The sequence below is a fragment of the Elephas maximus genome, chromosome 16 (assembly GCF_024166365.1).
Source record: "Elephas maximus indicus isolate mEleMax1 chromosome 16, mEleMax1 primary haplotype, whole genome shotgun sequence".
NCBI classification, from domain to species: domain Eukaryota; kingdom Metazoa; phylum Chordata; class Mammalia; order Proboscidea; family Elephantidae; genus Elephas; species Elephas maximus.
Window position 1 is genome coordinate 67,457,083 of NC_064834.1, and position 15,144 is coordinate 67,472,226.

Below are 15,144 nucleotides of genomic sequence, written 5' to 3' on the forward strand. Positions count from 1 at the left end.
AAAGAAGCAAGGGCTGGCCCCCTAAGGGGAAGCCTTTCATCTGTCCTTCCCCAGCTGGGCTGGCTCAGCTCCAAAGCACAAGTTTGACCCATTTCCATAGGGGGTTCCCTGTGGTACCCACAGATAGGAGAGCAGAAAGAGAGAGGACCCCAAAACAGAGTGGTCGGGGAAGGTCACAGTTGGCCTGTGCAGGGTCTGGGAAATCCTGTGAAAGTAGCCATACTCCTTTGCTCCAGTTGGCCCCCAACAGGTCTCGAGCAAGAGAGAGAGGGGCATGTCCCCCCAGCAAATTCCCATGGAGGTCACAGAGGAGCGCTGACAGAGAGAGGCAGGAGGGAGGCAGCTGGCTCTAGACAAGGCACAGGGGAGGGTCCCAGAGCTGCTGGTGGACTCCAGAAAAAAAGAAATGCAAAAGAATCCCCTGGACTCTGGAAGACCCGGATGTCTCTATCTCCCTGCACTCAGGAGGATGCTGCAGGAAGCGTAAGCTGGCTTTCTGTATCAACACTTGCAGACTCTCTCAGCAGAAGCTGTCAGGCCTGGCAGGTGGAGACGGTGGGTCTATGTGCCCCAGAATAAGCCGAGTCAGCTGAAGCAGAACACTCCCTCTGCCTTTTCTCATGTCCCCGTGGAGCTGGTATCTCGGGCTTCTGTGCGCCCACACCCAGCCCTTAACATAGTCTGCCTCAAACTGCGGATGGCTGCCGACTTGTCTAGCCTCTCCTGCAAGATGGTACCCTCCTAAAGGCAACGCATGGTGCACAGCAGCTGCTGAATGAATGAACCGACCCTCCCCCCAAAACACCAAGCCAGTTGCCATGGAGCTGATTCTGACTCATGGCAACCCCGTGTGTGTCAGAGTAGAAGAGCAATCCACAGATTGTGATGCAATGACTGTGATCTTTTAGAAGTAGATAGCCAGGCCTTTCTTGTGAGGTGCCACTAGGTAGATTTGGTTAGCATCTAACCGCTTAACCGTCTGCACCACCCAGGGACTCCACCATCCCCCCGGCCAGTCTTGATTCTACAATTTCCTGCCCTTGCCTCTGCTGAACATAAGCATTCCACAGCCATGACCTGGAGATCCTTCTCCAAAAGGGAAGTGTGAACCAAGAGTGTGCTTCGACTCCTCCAAGAATCTGGGGCAGCTGAGCGTCATTGTAGCAGCTTTTTAGAGCCCTCCTTCGTGGCCATGAGCTCCACCTGGGGGAGCAGGTGAGAAAGCCGCACTCTAGGAAGGCCCCAGCCTGCAGTCTGCCAGGAAAATCCACCACGGGACTGTGTCCACAGCTGAGAGAAACGACCAGAAGGGTTAAGTGCTCCGCTGGCCTGATGTCAAGCTGTGAGAGGGCTACAGCAACCGAGCCCTGGGTTTATTTTCCTTGATATGGTGGTGTTTCACTGCAGTCCGTTCAGAGCAGGCCAATGCAGGCTGCCTCTCCGTGATAGGTGAGATCATCCTACACATGGGAACATAATTTCTTTAATGGGTTTCTGGAACCTACTACCATTACACATTTTAGGCAAAATGCCTCTAGAATAAACTGGACTATTTCCCATCCGTGATCCCCCCCAGGGCTCAAGGGAACTATCCTCCCACTGGCATTCCAGGTCTTTTCTGAAGGCCTCGGAAGAGGATCCGCTGTTCTTTTTCCTACCATCTTGAGACTGAATGCTCTTCAAGAGTCTAACGGTGTCCCAAATCTGTGGATTGTGAGAGACAGAGATGGAACCCATTTCTTCAACAACCACTTGCCACCAGAGGATTTTTGGGGTTTCAGAACTGGACTTGTCAGTGCAGACTGTGCTCTCAGGAAGTCCCTAGCACCCATCCACTCTACACCAGCTTCTTCCCACATCAGAGGCTGCCCAGGGCCTCTTTTTCCTCCTCCGACTGGTGAAGGCCTGACGCTCAGCCAACACGTGGCTGGGCTCTGACCCTGTGCTCCTACGAGCCTGGAAGGAGAAGCTCCTTTTCACGTGCAAGCAGGGCGGACCCGAGCAATTTCCCGACTGTCCCAATGGAACACCCCATTCTACCCTATTCTCCGGGCTCTTCTGCCTGAAGAATGGGATGCAGTTGGGGTGCCAGGGTTGGTGGCCAGTCATCACTTTGCAGAAGGAAACAAATACCTGCCCGATTAATTACCATCCACCCAGGTGGGTGCCCAGTGAGACTGCCTGGAAGCTGGCTGGGCCAAGAACTGTGTTTTTTGCTCAGTTATGTATCTTTCTTATTCTGTATAATAAATGCGGGTCGTGGGAGGGGCCTGTTAAAAAACCCGAAGTCATCGAGTCAATTCTGACTCATAGCGACCCTATAGGACAGAGTAGAACTGCCATATATGGTTTCCTAAGCTGTAATCTTTATGGAAGCAGACTGCCATATCTTTGTTCCTGTGGAGTGGCTGGTGGGTTGGACCCAATGACCTTCTAGTTAGCAGCCGACCACTTTAACCACAGTGCCACCAGGGCTCAGATAGGAGAGGAGGAATGCTAATTTTGGCCACAGAAGAGCAAGCTTCATTTCCTTTTTGCCCTGGGGACTCTTCCAGAAGATGGGCTGAAGAGGCCACAGAAAAGGTGGTAAAGTAACACCCAAAATTAACAGAGGCTTCAATGATCTGCTCAGCTGAGGGCAATTTGAGAGCAGGGTCTTGATCATGGAAATGAATTCAGCCCCTACCTCAGTGCCTGGCCGGTGCACAGAAGGTGCAGGGTGCTGTTTGCTGCCATTCACTCAGCCCCTGGCTCATGGCAATCCTATGCACAATGGAACAAAACACTGTGCAGTCATGTACCATCCCCATGATCAGTTGCAGACTGGACTGTTGTGATCCACAGAATTTTCACTGGGTGATTTTCAGGAGATTTCCAGGCCTTTCTTCCTACTCCACCTTAGTCTGGAAGCTCTGCTGAAACCTGTTCAGCATCAGAGCAACATGCAAGCCTCCACTGACAGACAGGTGATGGCTACACATGAGGTACATTGGCCAGGAATCAAACCTGGGTCTCCCGCACGGAAGGTGAGAAGGCAGAAAGCCCAGGATAGATTTGTTTAATGAACAAATGAGTGATTGAATGATCTCTACCATCTTTAAATCCATTCAGTGACTGTAAAGTGAATGTAAGTGTAAATCAGAAATACAGAGCTAGAAATTAAGCTGCAAAAACATTGCATCACACAAAGGTTACCAGCGTGCAGATGACTGTCCTTGTCTGAAGTGTGTCCCCAGCTTTCAGAAAGCAAATCCCCCACGTCCATACATGCTGGACACCTCCATCCCTGACAAGCAGCTGCTGGCTGCTTCATTCTCTGGGCACCATTTTGATTCCCTCAAATCCCGTCCCCTCTGCTTGGTTTTCTCCTCAGGGTCCCCGGTGTAAGGGGCTGCACACTGCCTGGCCCCCACCTGCTCAGAGAGGCTGTCCTTGGAGGAGTCAGCCCAGGGCTCCAGCACCCTGACAAATTTACTACCCAAGGCACCTCTTTCTTTTCTAAGCTAAAAATAAGAATTGACCCTTTTATGGGTCACATGTTTGTTGAAGTCTTCTTGAAGGCTGGGAAATGAAAGTCCAGAACACGAATCTTGAGTATCCTTCCTGGGAGGACCCTCAGAACACTCTGTGTCTTCTGAAGACAGCGGGTCCGATTTCTCACCCTGAGCCCTGCCTGAAGGTTGAGTCCATGGAGACATTCCCTGAGATCTAGGGTTTCTGTGGATAGCTAAAGGCACTTTTCACTCTTTTCAAAGAAACTGCTTCCTCCTCGAACATCCACCCGGTTCCATCATCCCTACGAAAGCAAATCTATTTTTGGCGGACACATACACTGAGCCAGATTCTCACGCTCGGCAGAGGATGAGGGAAAGCAAAGAAGGCCTGGGGAAGGGAGGATAGAAGGGAAGGGGAGACAGTGAGGGGAGGGGACACTCTCCTTGTCTTACTTAGTTCCCTAAACTCAAAGCCCATTGCCATCGAGTCGATTCCAACTCATGGCTACCCTATAGGGCAGAGCAGAACTGCCCCATACAGTTTCCAAGGAGCGGCTGGCGGATTAGAACTGGTGACATTTTGGGTAGCAGCTGAGCTCTTAACCACTATCCCATCAAGGCTCCCTTAGTTCCCTAGTGCTGCTATGACAGAAATACCATAAGGGGGTGGCTTTAACAAACAGAAATTTATTTTCTCACAGTTTAGGAGGCTAGAAGTCCAAATTCAGGGCACTGGCTCTGGCGGAAGGCTCTATCTGTCCATCCAGTCTGGGGGAAACTCCTTGTCTCAGTCTCTCTAGCCCTGCCACGCCTCGGTTCCTTGTCAGTCTCCACGTGGCATCTATCTTCCCCCATGTGTGCTTGCCTGTCTCTGCGCCTAAACTGCTCTTTTCGTATCTTGAGGGTGATTAGGAGTAAGACACAACGTACACTGATACGGCCTCATTAATATAACAAAGAAAACCCTATTTCAAAATGGGACTACATCTACAGGTATAGGGATTAGAATTCTACCACATATTTTGGGGGGACACGATTCAATGCATAACACCTTCCTTGACCTTGCATGCATTAAGCTCAGCTTGCAGTATAAATTAGTGCCAAGTGGTGAATGCCATTCACAATGCTGAGGTTCAAGTACTCCTTTTACTATGCTCTGGTGCTCAGGCTTTAGTCTGTACATGTTTTGAAAGGAAAAGGCTCATACTCGTGGCCACAAAGTCAATGTCGGTTATGTTGTTGATATTGTTGTTAGCTACCTTCAGGTTTTCCACTCATAGCAACCCCATGTGACAGAGTACCCATGTGACAGGGTAGAACTGCCCCATAGGGTTTTATAGGCTGTAATCTTTATGGCAGCAGATTGCCCGGTCTTTGTCCAGAGAAGCCACTGGGTGGGTTTGAACTGCCTACTGTTTCAGTTGGCAGCTGAGGGCTTAACCATTGTGCCACCAGGGCTCCTTGCCAGAGTATGTCCCCTGGGAAAGGTGGACAGGCTATCTTCTGAGGCTGGGCCAGGCAGGAGGGGCACCTACTGCCTTGGTGACTTTCCCAGCACACAGAGTGGACCAGGCCCCAGTGGGGGAGGAGGGTCACATTCACCCAGAGGCTTAAGTACAACAGGTGCCAGCATTGTGCTGCCATCAGAACACCTGGGCCATGCTTGCCACAAAGTCAGCCCCTCCTGGAAGCCCCATCACATCCGATGTTGTCTGCCAATGGGGAAGCTGAGTGTGCAAGGTGGAGGCCTGAGACTGTGGGGTCAGCAGTGCCCCCAGTTCCCACAGGCACAGGCTGCCATTGGCACTGGAGTGTTCTGTCTCCATGGCTGACGAGCACCATGTGGACGCATGTTCCTCAGCCCCATCACTGCTCTCATCCGGGGGTCTGCCACCACCCAGGTCTCCAGGGTGACTGTTTGTGTCCCTCTGGGCCGCTCCCACAGGGAAACCTGCAGAGGACAATCTTACTTCCTTTATTCTCAGCCACAGAGGTACAGCTTCCAGTCTCCACACCAAGCTGATCTGCCTGGTCTATGGCCAGTGAACAAGACTTTATTCCCTTCTTATTCAAATAGTCCTGTTTCCCAAGCCTCTTCCTTAATGTCCTCACTTCCATTTGCCCGTGGGGAAAGGTCTCTGAACTCCATTTTGAAATCCTGGCCCCCAAGAATCTACAGCGGAAACACAAACTGGAAAACGCATAAAGCCAGAAAGAAAACTGAGCCCAACTCTTCTCATCTGACTGGCCCCTATTTCTCCCCCAGGTAGAGCAGAGACACTGGGAGGGCTCCTTGTCTCCCTGCCTATGGGGGTCTCCTCACTGCCCCTCAGGATGCCTGTGGATGCTGGGAGACCTTGTGAGTGGGGTCAGAGGCACCACTGTGGCTAAAGCACAAGCAGGACCCAGCCGCTCTCACGCTCCAGAGATGACATCTCCAGCCCTTCTGCCCCTTCCTTCTCACTCCGGCCCCCACTCGCCCCACCCCCACTCACCTGGTAGGCAGCTTGTCTCATGAACTGCTTGGCAGGCTGTTTCCAGATGGCTGGCACCGTGATGACCCATCTGACGTCAGAGTTCTCGAAGTCTGAACCCGCCTGGTCACTCAGCTCCTGAAGCCAAGGAAAAGGCAGCAGGTCAAGTGGGTGCAGTGGGTCCCCGAGGACATGCCTCCTGCAGTGTCCCTACCATGAACTCCAAAGCCTCCTGAACTTATCAGAGTCAGGGAGGAAGAGTCTGTTTTCTGAATATTCAACAAGCAGGCTGCTCCCAGCACTCCTTCACTCACTGAGGCAGGCAGATCAAAAGGAAATCACTTTGGCCACCTCCTAGTCGTGTGACTTTGACTACCTCCTAGTCATGTGACTTTACTACCTCCTAGTCACATGACTTTGACCACCTCCTAGTCATGTGACTTTGGGCAAGTGACAATTTCTCAGACTTCAGTTTTCTCATCAGTATAATGGGGATAATAATAACGATACCTAGCTGGTAAGACTGTTGGGAGGATTGATGATGCTGGTAACAGCAATGGCAGCTACATTTACTAACAGCTTATGTATCAACCACCCTGTGAAGCACTTTCCTGCCTTATCTCAATGAACCCATTCAAGAATCCGATTAGGAAGGGATTATAACTGTGCCCCTTTGCTACAGATGGGAAAACTGAGGCTTAGACATGTTCAGGGCCTTTTTAACAATCAGAGAGCTAGAAAGTGGTAGAGTCAAAATTTAGACCCAGGCCAGGTTTATCGTGTCTCTAAAAACCAAGGCCTTAACTAAATTGCTACATGTGGTCTCATATCTAGAACAATGCCTGGCCCATAGCAATGGTTAACAACTGGTAGCTGTTATTATTATAGTTGTCACTGTCAACAACCTTACTACAACTCCAGCCTATCAGGGGAGTTTTCCTGACAGAACGAGAATGATATGGATGGCATGGCCTAACCAAGAACTGTGTGGCCCTTAACTTTTGGTTAAAGATATATCACATCAGTGGGCCCCATCTATGGGTAAGTGGGACAGGTGGGTCCAGAAGCATCAGAGTTTTCTGCCAGGTCCATATGGAGCAGAATGTGTCATTGGAATGTTCCAAGACCTCAGTACTCCCATCTGTAAAATGGGAATAATAAACCTAACTCACAGCGTTACTAGCAAGGCTGAATGAGAATGCGTGCGGAGCATCTAGCTCAGAACCTCGTCCAGGGAACATCCCTGATAATTACTATTTCCTTCCCTTCTTTCGCCTCCTGTCACCACATTCACCAACCAAATCTGAAATCACATCTAAGTGCACAGTACTGTACATATGCACCAGAACCGGCCCTGCGGACACACTTCAGAAGAGTCATAGGCTGGTCAAATATTTGTTTTGCTTTTTCTGATGGGCGTCTCATCTTGCTTGTTGTTTGAAATAGTTATCTTGGGTCTGACCTAATTTCTCACTGAACTACTTTCCTCTTTGATCAATAAACTCTTTTAAAAACGTGTTTTAAAAACATCCCTGCTTTGGGTCCACATGAAGCAAACATTCTTTTTTTTAATCACAACGTTTTACTTCCTTGCAGGGGTCCTTAAAACAGGTGAGCTGTGCGACAGGTTTGGGAATGGCTCCAAGCATGGCGCCATTACCTTCCAGGCTATTTAAAGCTCTGGAAACAGGGAACATGAAGGAGGCTCTTCCTCCGGCTGTTGGGAGGGCTGTTTAGATAAGCTGTGCCTTCGCCAGTGGGCGGAAAGCAGCTTGGAAGGGAAAGGAACATGACAAGGGCTCAGCTGCTAATCAAACCTCACTGATTCGAACCCACCAGCTGCTCCGCAGAAGAAAGATGTGTCAGTCTGCTGCCACGAAGATTACAGCCTTGGAAGCCCTATGGGGCAGTTCTACCCCCACCTATAGGGTTGCCATGAATCGAAATCAACTACATGCCAAGGGGTTTGTCTTTGTTTTGTTTTTTATTATGTCTGGTACTTTCACTTGGTTTCCTTCATGAACAACTCAACTGCTTCGTTTACTGTGATTTCTGAGATCTTATTTTAGTCTATTCTGGTCAAACATCCCAAACCCCCTGCCCTCTGTGAATCCTTTTGTCCCTCAAGCACCAGCCAGCCCTCTTATGAAGGACATAAATCAGCTAAAAAACCTGCTGCCGGGGAGTCAACTCAGACTCATGACAGCCCATGCACACCACCGCCTACCACGCAAAGTCGCTTGCCATCAGTCCTACCTTCAGTGCCTGCTCCTTAAAGTACTGCAGGGCATAAGCAAAGATTTCAAGGGCTTTGACTTTCTTGCCATTTGCTGCAGTCAGGTCTGTCTCCATGGTGAGGTCCTGGGGGGCGGGGGGCGGTCAGGAACGAGAGTGAGAAGATGATGCAGGAAAGACCCACCTTCTGGCTTTGGGGGCTGCTACGTGGAGGTCTGGGGAATCTCAGGGCCATCTTGCATCTCCTGATGCTTGAGGAACAGAGGCATCCCCCCAAACAGGGCCTGGCACATGTTCCCTTATTGTGGGGGAGACTCTACCCTGCACCCCCACCTCCACTCTCCCTCTTTCCCTCTCTCTCTCTCCTGGATCCTCTAGGAGCAGAGGTGTGGGGTTAATGACAGCACCAGGAAAAGAAAAAAAAAAGGTAGCAGGCAGCACTCCTGATGAAATTTGCATACTATCTCCACAGACGAACACACACAGTCACCCTTGGGAGCCCCCCTAATTGAAGCCCAAATCAGCCACCTCACAGCCGTGTATGATGCTAAACAGACGTGAAGCTTTCATACCCCAATAAGCTGCCAACCAAGTAACCAAAATGGAAGTGCGCCTGTTTTAAGGCTGGTGCTGCCTAATCCCCTGGGGGTCCGGCATCACCACCTCCCTCTCTCCGCCAGAAGCTAGAGCAGCTGCCAAGCTCAGTCCTTGGATGGAGGATGCTCTGTGAGAACCCAGGTGCCGGGGGGGCCAGAGGTCATTAAAAGGGATGAGGACAGTCCCCGGATGATGGGGAGGGGCAGAGAGTAAAAGCAAAACACAAAAGGAAGACCCCCAAGTCTCCAGGAACCAAAATGCTCCTTACTGCCAGGAAAAAGGTCAGTGGGGACTCCAGATTGATCCAGACTGGGTAATTTATGCTTTGCCTCTGGACCCTGAAGGGGTATTGAGTTACTAAACTCACCCTCCTGACGTATCTGCACATGCTCATGCCTTCTGCCCAGCCGCCTCCCGCCCCTGGTGTGAGCTGTTGGGTGGTGGCTCCCTGGCTCGGGAGGGGAAGCCCCTAGCTTGGAGGGGAAGCCTGTGCCGCGCTGATAGTCAGCACTGAACTCCATTAGGGGAAGTGGGAGCGATTCAGACCCGGCCGAAAGCCGTCTGCATCGGAAAGGGCCAACCAGCCATACCAGTGAGCACAGAGAGCCCCGGAAGATGGTGCTGGTGGCTGAGCTTCCCATTAAGACGTGTTCTGTCATCTGCAGCACATAACAGCAGACACGTGAAAGCAATAATAATACAAGCTAGGACCTGACTAAGGCTTACCATGTACCATGAGGAAGGCACCATCATTACTCCATTTTACAGACAGGGAAAACTGAGGCATGGAGAGACTGAGTAATTTGGATTTGGTATTATAAATGGAGCAGAGGTAGGATTTCAACCCAGGCTGTCTGGCCCCAATGGCCGTGGTCTTAAACATTGCAGCCATACTTTCTATTCTAAGTACAGATGGCTAATGAAAATTGAGGGAAGAAAATATTTAAATTGAAAAAATTCTATCCAATGCCCCACCTTTTCTCTGAAGCCGCTTATGTGACTTAGCTTGCTTACTTGTTGACATCAAACACCCTGGTCCAGCTTACAGGACACTGGCTTGTTGGGAGCAGAACTGAGGGCGTTGCTTTGAGAGTTGACCTCCGATTTTTGGGCACTTGATTTCCCGAGCTAAACGCTTTCTCGCACAGAAAGCTGATGCACCAGTTGTAATGGTTGTTACTTCCACACTGGCCAGTTAATAGCCACTGTCCCAGACCCCCCAGGTGTCCCCAGGCCCCAAGTTCTTCTTCAGGACCCCTGATGTCCCAGCAACCCAGAAAGTAAAAGAGTAACTCCTGGCACAACAGGGTGCACCCTGCACCCTGCTCCCAAGTTACAGCCAGTGTCCATACGGACCAGTCAGTGTCCAATCAAACAAGTTGTCAAATACGCTGCATAGCTCCCTGCCCACATGTTCATCAGCAAGTGCTGTGTATCCACAAAGTGCGTGCACTCCTGGTTGTTTCTAAAATCCAAGTGCATGGACATCAATGTCTGCTTGAGAGAAGCCTGAGTACCCCTAAGGTGGAAAGCTCCACAAGGCTGGAGGACCCTTGGCTCTCCAATCTAGGGAACCTGGGGACGGGGCGAGGCTTGCTCACCCCAGTGGTATGCAGCTTCATCTTGAACTTCTCCAGGTACAGCCACTGCTTGGCTTCACTGGGGTCCAGGTCGTGGTAGAAGTCCCTGGCAGCGTAGCCGAAGCTGTGGAATTTCCTCTCAGGAGTCAACAAGATGGTGGTCGGAGTCTTCTGGTTGGACACACCAGGATCGCCACCTTCCCATCGCCTGCCACCAAGGAAAGGGTGGAGGTCATGAGACCCCTGTTACCCAAGCAGCACTGACCTGAGCACCTACTGTGCACATGACTGTTATAGATGTGGGTGCTCACAGGAGCTGCTACAGATACAGCCTAGTCCAGCTGGCTGAGTGAGTGGCTCAAGACTCATCTACAGTTCAAAAGACAAACAAAAGGGGCAAGTTCTCACTCAGTAACAAAGGTCTGCCTTTATCCTCTCACTCGACACTTATTGACCATCTACTGTGTGCTGGGCGCTGGTGACAAAGAGACGGAAGATCCATGTCTCTGCTTTCAACCAACTTACAACCTAGCAACCAGTTGCCTGTGAGTGGATTCCGACTCATAGCAACCCCATGTGGGTCAGAGCAGAACTGGGCACCACAAGCTTTTCAATAGCTGCTTTTTCAGAAGCCAATTACCAGGCCTTTCTTCCAAGGCACCTCTGGGTGGGCTCAAACCTCCAACCTTTCACTTAGCAGATAAGCTCACTAACCATCTGCACCACCCAGGGATTTCTGCAATGTAGCAGGTAATCTATTTTGTTGTTTGTTTCATTTGCAAGCACTCAATAGCAGACATATACAAAAAAAAAAAAAAAAAGAAAAGAAAAACTAAACCCATTGCTGTCAATTCCAACTCACAGCGACCCTGTAGGACAGCCTAGAAGTGCCCCATAGAGTTTCCAAGGAGCAGCTGGTGGATTCAAACTGCTGGCCTTTTGGTTAGCAGCCGTAGCTCCTAACCACTGTGCCACCAGGACTCCAGCAGACATACAGCTGGCTGAAATCCTCTTTGAGACGAGTTATAAGTAGTGCATAAGCAAATGCAAAAATACCTATCTTACCAGATGGGAAATAAGAGGCCCAGAGAAATGCTGCCAAGGCTAGAGAAGGTAGAGGGGCCAGCTGGAGGGGGAAATCGAAGAATGTAGGAAGAAGGTAGGACCAGGGGACACTTGAGCAAGTGATAGACAATGGGATCTTGAAGGAGGGAAGGATCTGGGCGTGCTGTAATGGGAGTCAGGGAAGCATACTCCAGGCTGCTCCAGAGGTGGAGGGGAACAGAGGCAAGGACAGGGAATGCCAAGTGATAGAGTGAGTCACAGAAAGAATACAAATGAGAGACGTGGAAATGAGATTGGGAAGGCGGGTTAGAACCAGGCTGGGAGAAGCCTGAGGTGTCAGAGATCTAATCAGTGAACAATGGGGAGCCACTAAAAGCTTTAGAGCAGAAGCATGGCAGAATCAGAGCTGCTGCTCAGGACAGCAAACTGGCAGTGGTGTGGGGACTGGACTAATAAAGCAAGGCTGGGAGCCAGGACAAGGAGGCTCTGCCCTGGTCTGAGCAGAGGTGAGAGAAGCCAAACAGGGCAGAGAGCTTCGGGGACAGAGAGGAGAGGACGGAAGCGTAACGGCTCATTCCAGAGGGAGAACGGAGCCATGGTGCTGTGCAGGGGCATGGCGTGCCCCTCATTTCCCTGATCGGTAAAATGGGGATATTAATAGTACCTGCCTACACACTACACATAAAGTGCTCACACAGTGGCTGCCACTTACTAAATATTCAGTAGTTTTATTACGATTATATCAATAAATAAATCCAGTTGTGTCAAGTTGATTCTGATTCATGGCAACCCCATGTGTGTCAGAGTATAACTGTGCTCCATAGGGTCCCACCACCACCCCCTGCTCCCCCGCCTTGGCTGATTTATTGGAAGTACATTGCCAGGCCTTTCTTCCAAGTTGCCTCTGGGTAGACTCAAACCTCCAGCCTTTGGTTTAGCAGGCAAGCATGTTAATCATTTGTACCACCTAAATGGCCAAATTAGCTTTTTTTACATTATCTTTTTTTTAAGAAAATTAAACATGTGGTTTGTTGTCTAATTTTTCGAAACTGTCATGTGTATCTGCCCTAAATATGCTGAAATGCTCTTTTGAGGTTGGAAGGGAACCCTTTTTAAAAAGGGGTAAAGAACAAACTAACCACACACTGTTGTTGTTTTTAGGTGGTATTGAATCAATTTCAACTCACAGTGACCCCATGTGACGGAGCAGAACTGCACCGTAAGGTTTTTTAGGCTATAGTCTTTATGGGAGCAAGTTGCCAAAATTTCAGAGGCACCAGGTGGGTTTGAACTCTTAACTGCTGGTCCACCAGGGCTCCTTATCCATGCCCAGCCTTCCTTTACTGAATAGTAATGAATTTTTCATTACTATGCCAGTGACACGAGCTTATTCCCTTCCTGGGTTGATGCCTTCATATTAGCTTTCTCACTCATAGCTTTTCTCAAAAAATGAAACATTCATAACTTTATCAGTATGTTTTTTTTTTTTATCATGGTTACATTACTGTGTTCTGGTGGAAATAAAATTCAGGGGTAACCTCTCTCCGAAATCTCTGCAATAACTAAGATCACATCCCTGAGCTATAGTACACTTTATAAGTATCCCTCCCAAAGCAAGTTCAAAGCTATTTCCTGTCTTTCTTTTCTATTTTCCTTGCATGACTATCCTGTGGAAATAACATTTCTGAGACCAACTACCTAGAAACCAATAAACACTGCCTCTAGTTTTTAATGGTGTATTCTTTTCCGTTCGGGTTTTCCATCCGTGGGTCGGTGACAGCAGAACAAACTCTCACAGCCTCATGACAACTGAAAACTGAGGGCTATGCTGTCACCACGTTCTCTAATAGAACTGGCTTTTCATTATAACCTGCTGAGAGGACACTCAAGGGTCTCTGGGGCCTCTTACAACAAGGGCCTCCGGCTGAGCTTCATCTGGTTTTCGAAAGGAGAGGTGGGGCCTACACCAAGACTGGGGTGGGGATCATCTTTTTCATGACTTGTGTTTTAAACAGCACTTTATAAAAATTTCTAAAATCTTAACCTGGGAGCTATCACTCAATTATGCAATTATTTAGTCAAAGGAATTACAAAGCCAATTACAACACATTTTCAGAGCCATCCCTTGAAATGGCAAATTGGGATGATAAATCTCTGGCTTCCAAAGCTTTGAGGGGCAGCTGACTTTGCGGGAAGGCCATGGGCCAGACTGATGGTGGGGTAGACCAGAAGGCCTCCTGTACATTCGCTCACAGTGGACAGGGTGGATGTGAGGGGGGCGTGGAGCTGGTGTGCAGCTAGCATGCACTGGGGAAAGGGTGAGTCTGGAGCACAGAGTGCATCCCAGGAGACACTAGGCAACTTTGCCTTTTGGGTTCACTCAGCTGCAATGTGCCCCACGCTGCTTTTTATTATCCATGGTGCTTTCTGCTTCCAGTTACTGTCACTCGTGACTTTCTTTTCACTTGGAAAAGTTATCACCTTCCCTACTTACATTACTTACATAACTATCACCTTCCCTACTTAGCTAAGGAGCCCTGGTGGTGCAGGGGTTAAAGCGCTCAACTGCTAACCAAAAGGTTGGCAGTTCGAACCCACCAGCCGCTCTAAGAGAAAGATGTGACAGTCTGCTTTGGTAAACATTTACAGCCTTGGAAGCCCTATGGAGCAAGCCTGCTCTGTCCTATAAGGTCTCTATAAGTCACAATTGACTCAGCGGCAGTGGGTTTGGTTTTCTACTTACATTTTACTATGCGTAAGCACTTGATGGGCATCCCTGGGTGGCACAGTTAATGCACGTGGCTGCTAACTGAAAGGTTGGGGGTTCAAATCCACCCAGAGGCACCTTGAAAGAAAGGCCTGTCAATCCACTTTCAGAAAAAAAAAAAAAATCAATCACTGAAAGTCCTACAGGTAGGTTCTCCCACTGTTCTGCCTTGGATCCCTGCAGCCCCGGCGGCGGGCGGAGCAGCAGCAGCCAGGCAGCCCAGCTTCATGAAGGCTCTCAGCAAGTGGCAGCCAGCGGGAACCTGGCACACACCCTACCCACCAAGATGCCCAAGAGGAAGGTCAGCTTGACCAAAGGGGTGGTGGAGGAGGTGCCCAGGAGGAAGGAGATAGTGAAGCTGTCAGCTAAACCTGCTTCTGCAGAAGTGGAAACAAAGCCAAAAAAGGCAGCAGGAAAGGATAAATCTTCAGACAAAAAAAGGACAAACAAAAGGGAAAAGGGGAGCAAAAGGAAAGCACACCGAAGTGGCTAACGAAGAAACTGAAGATTTGCCTGCAGAAAATGGAGAGGCTACGACTAGGAGCATCCAGCCTCTGATGAAGAGGCGAGAAAGGAGCCAAGTCTAGTCAATGCTTATCCATCACGTCTTCCCAGTGGTCCCTGTATTCCCCCTCATCATGGTTCTCCCTGTCAGCACTGTACTCACGGTGGTCCAGGTTTCTGAATAGCTTTGTACATGCTGTGAAAGGTTGACCATTTGAGTGTGTAGTGTGTGTGATAATAAACTGTGAATTAGTGGGACTTATGATGTAACTGCTCATCAACAATGGAAGATAATTGGTACTTGATAGCTTCTTAAGGAAAATTTGCCTCCAAATTTAAAGCTGGAAGGTAACTGGAATCTAAAAAAGAATGAGAACGACATGGCTGTTTAAGATTTTTGGTATGTACATTAAGAACTGTGTACAAAT

The 15,144-nt window shown here is 49.4% G+C and overlaps 1 protein-coding gene across 2 annotated transcripts in view; it reads right to left on the minus strand.

Moving 5' to 3' along the window:
- Positions 1–15,144, minus strand: part of HSPA12A (heat shock protein family A (Hsp70) member 12A) — a 182,931-nt gene that overhangs the window by 19,932 nt on the left and 147,855 nt on the right. For both annotated transcript variants that reach the window (XM_049854651.1, XM_049854652.1), the window contains 3 exons: positions 10,402–10,588; positions 8,225–8,329; positions 5,990–6,106 (listed from right to left, as the gene is read on the minus strand). In XM_049854651.1, coding sequence (XP_049710608.1) covers positions 5,990–6,106; positions 8,225–8,329; positions 10,402–10,588 — 409 coding nt within the window. The remainder of the gene's footprint in view (positions 1–5,989; positions 6,107–8,224; positions 8,330–10,401; positions 10,589–15,144) is intronic.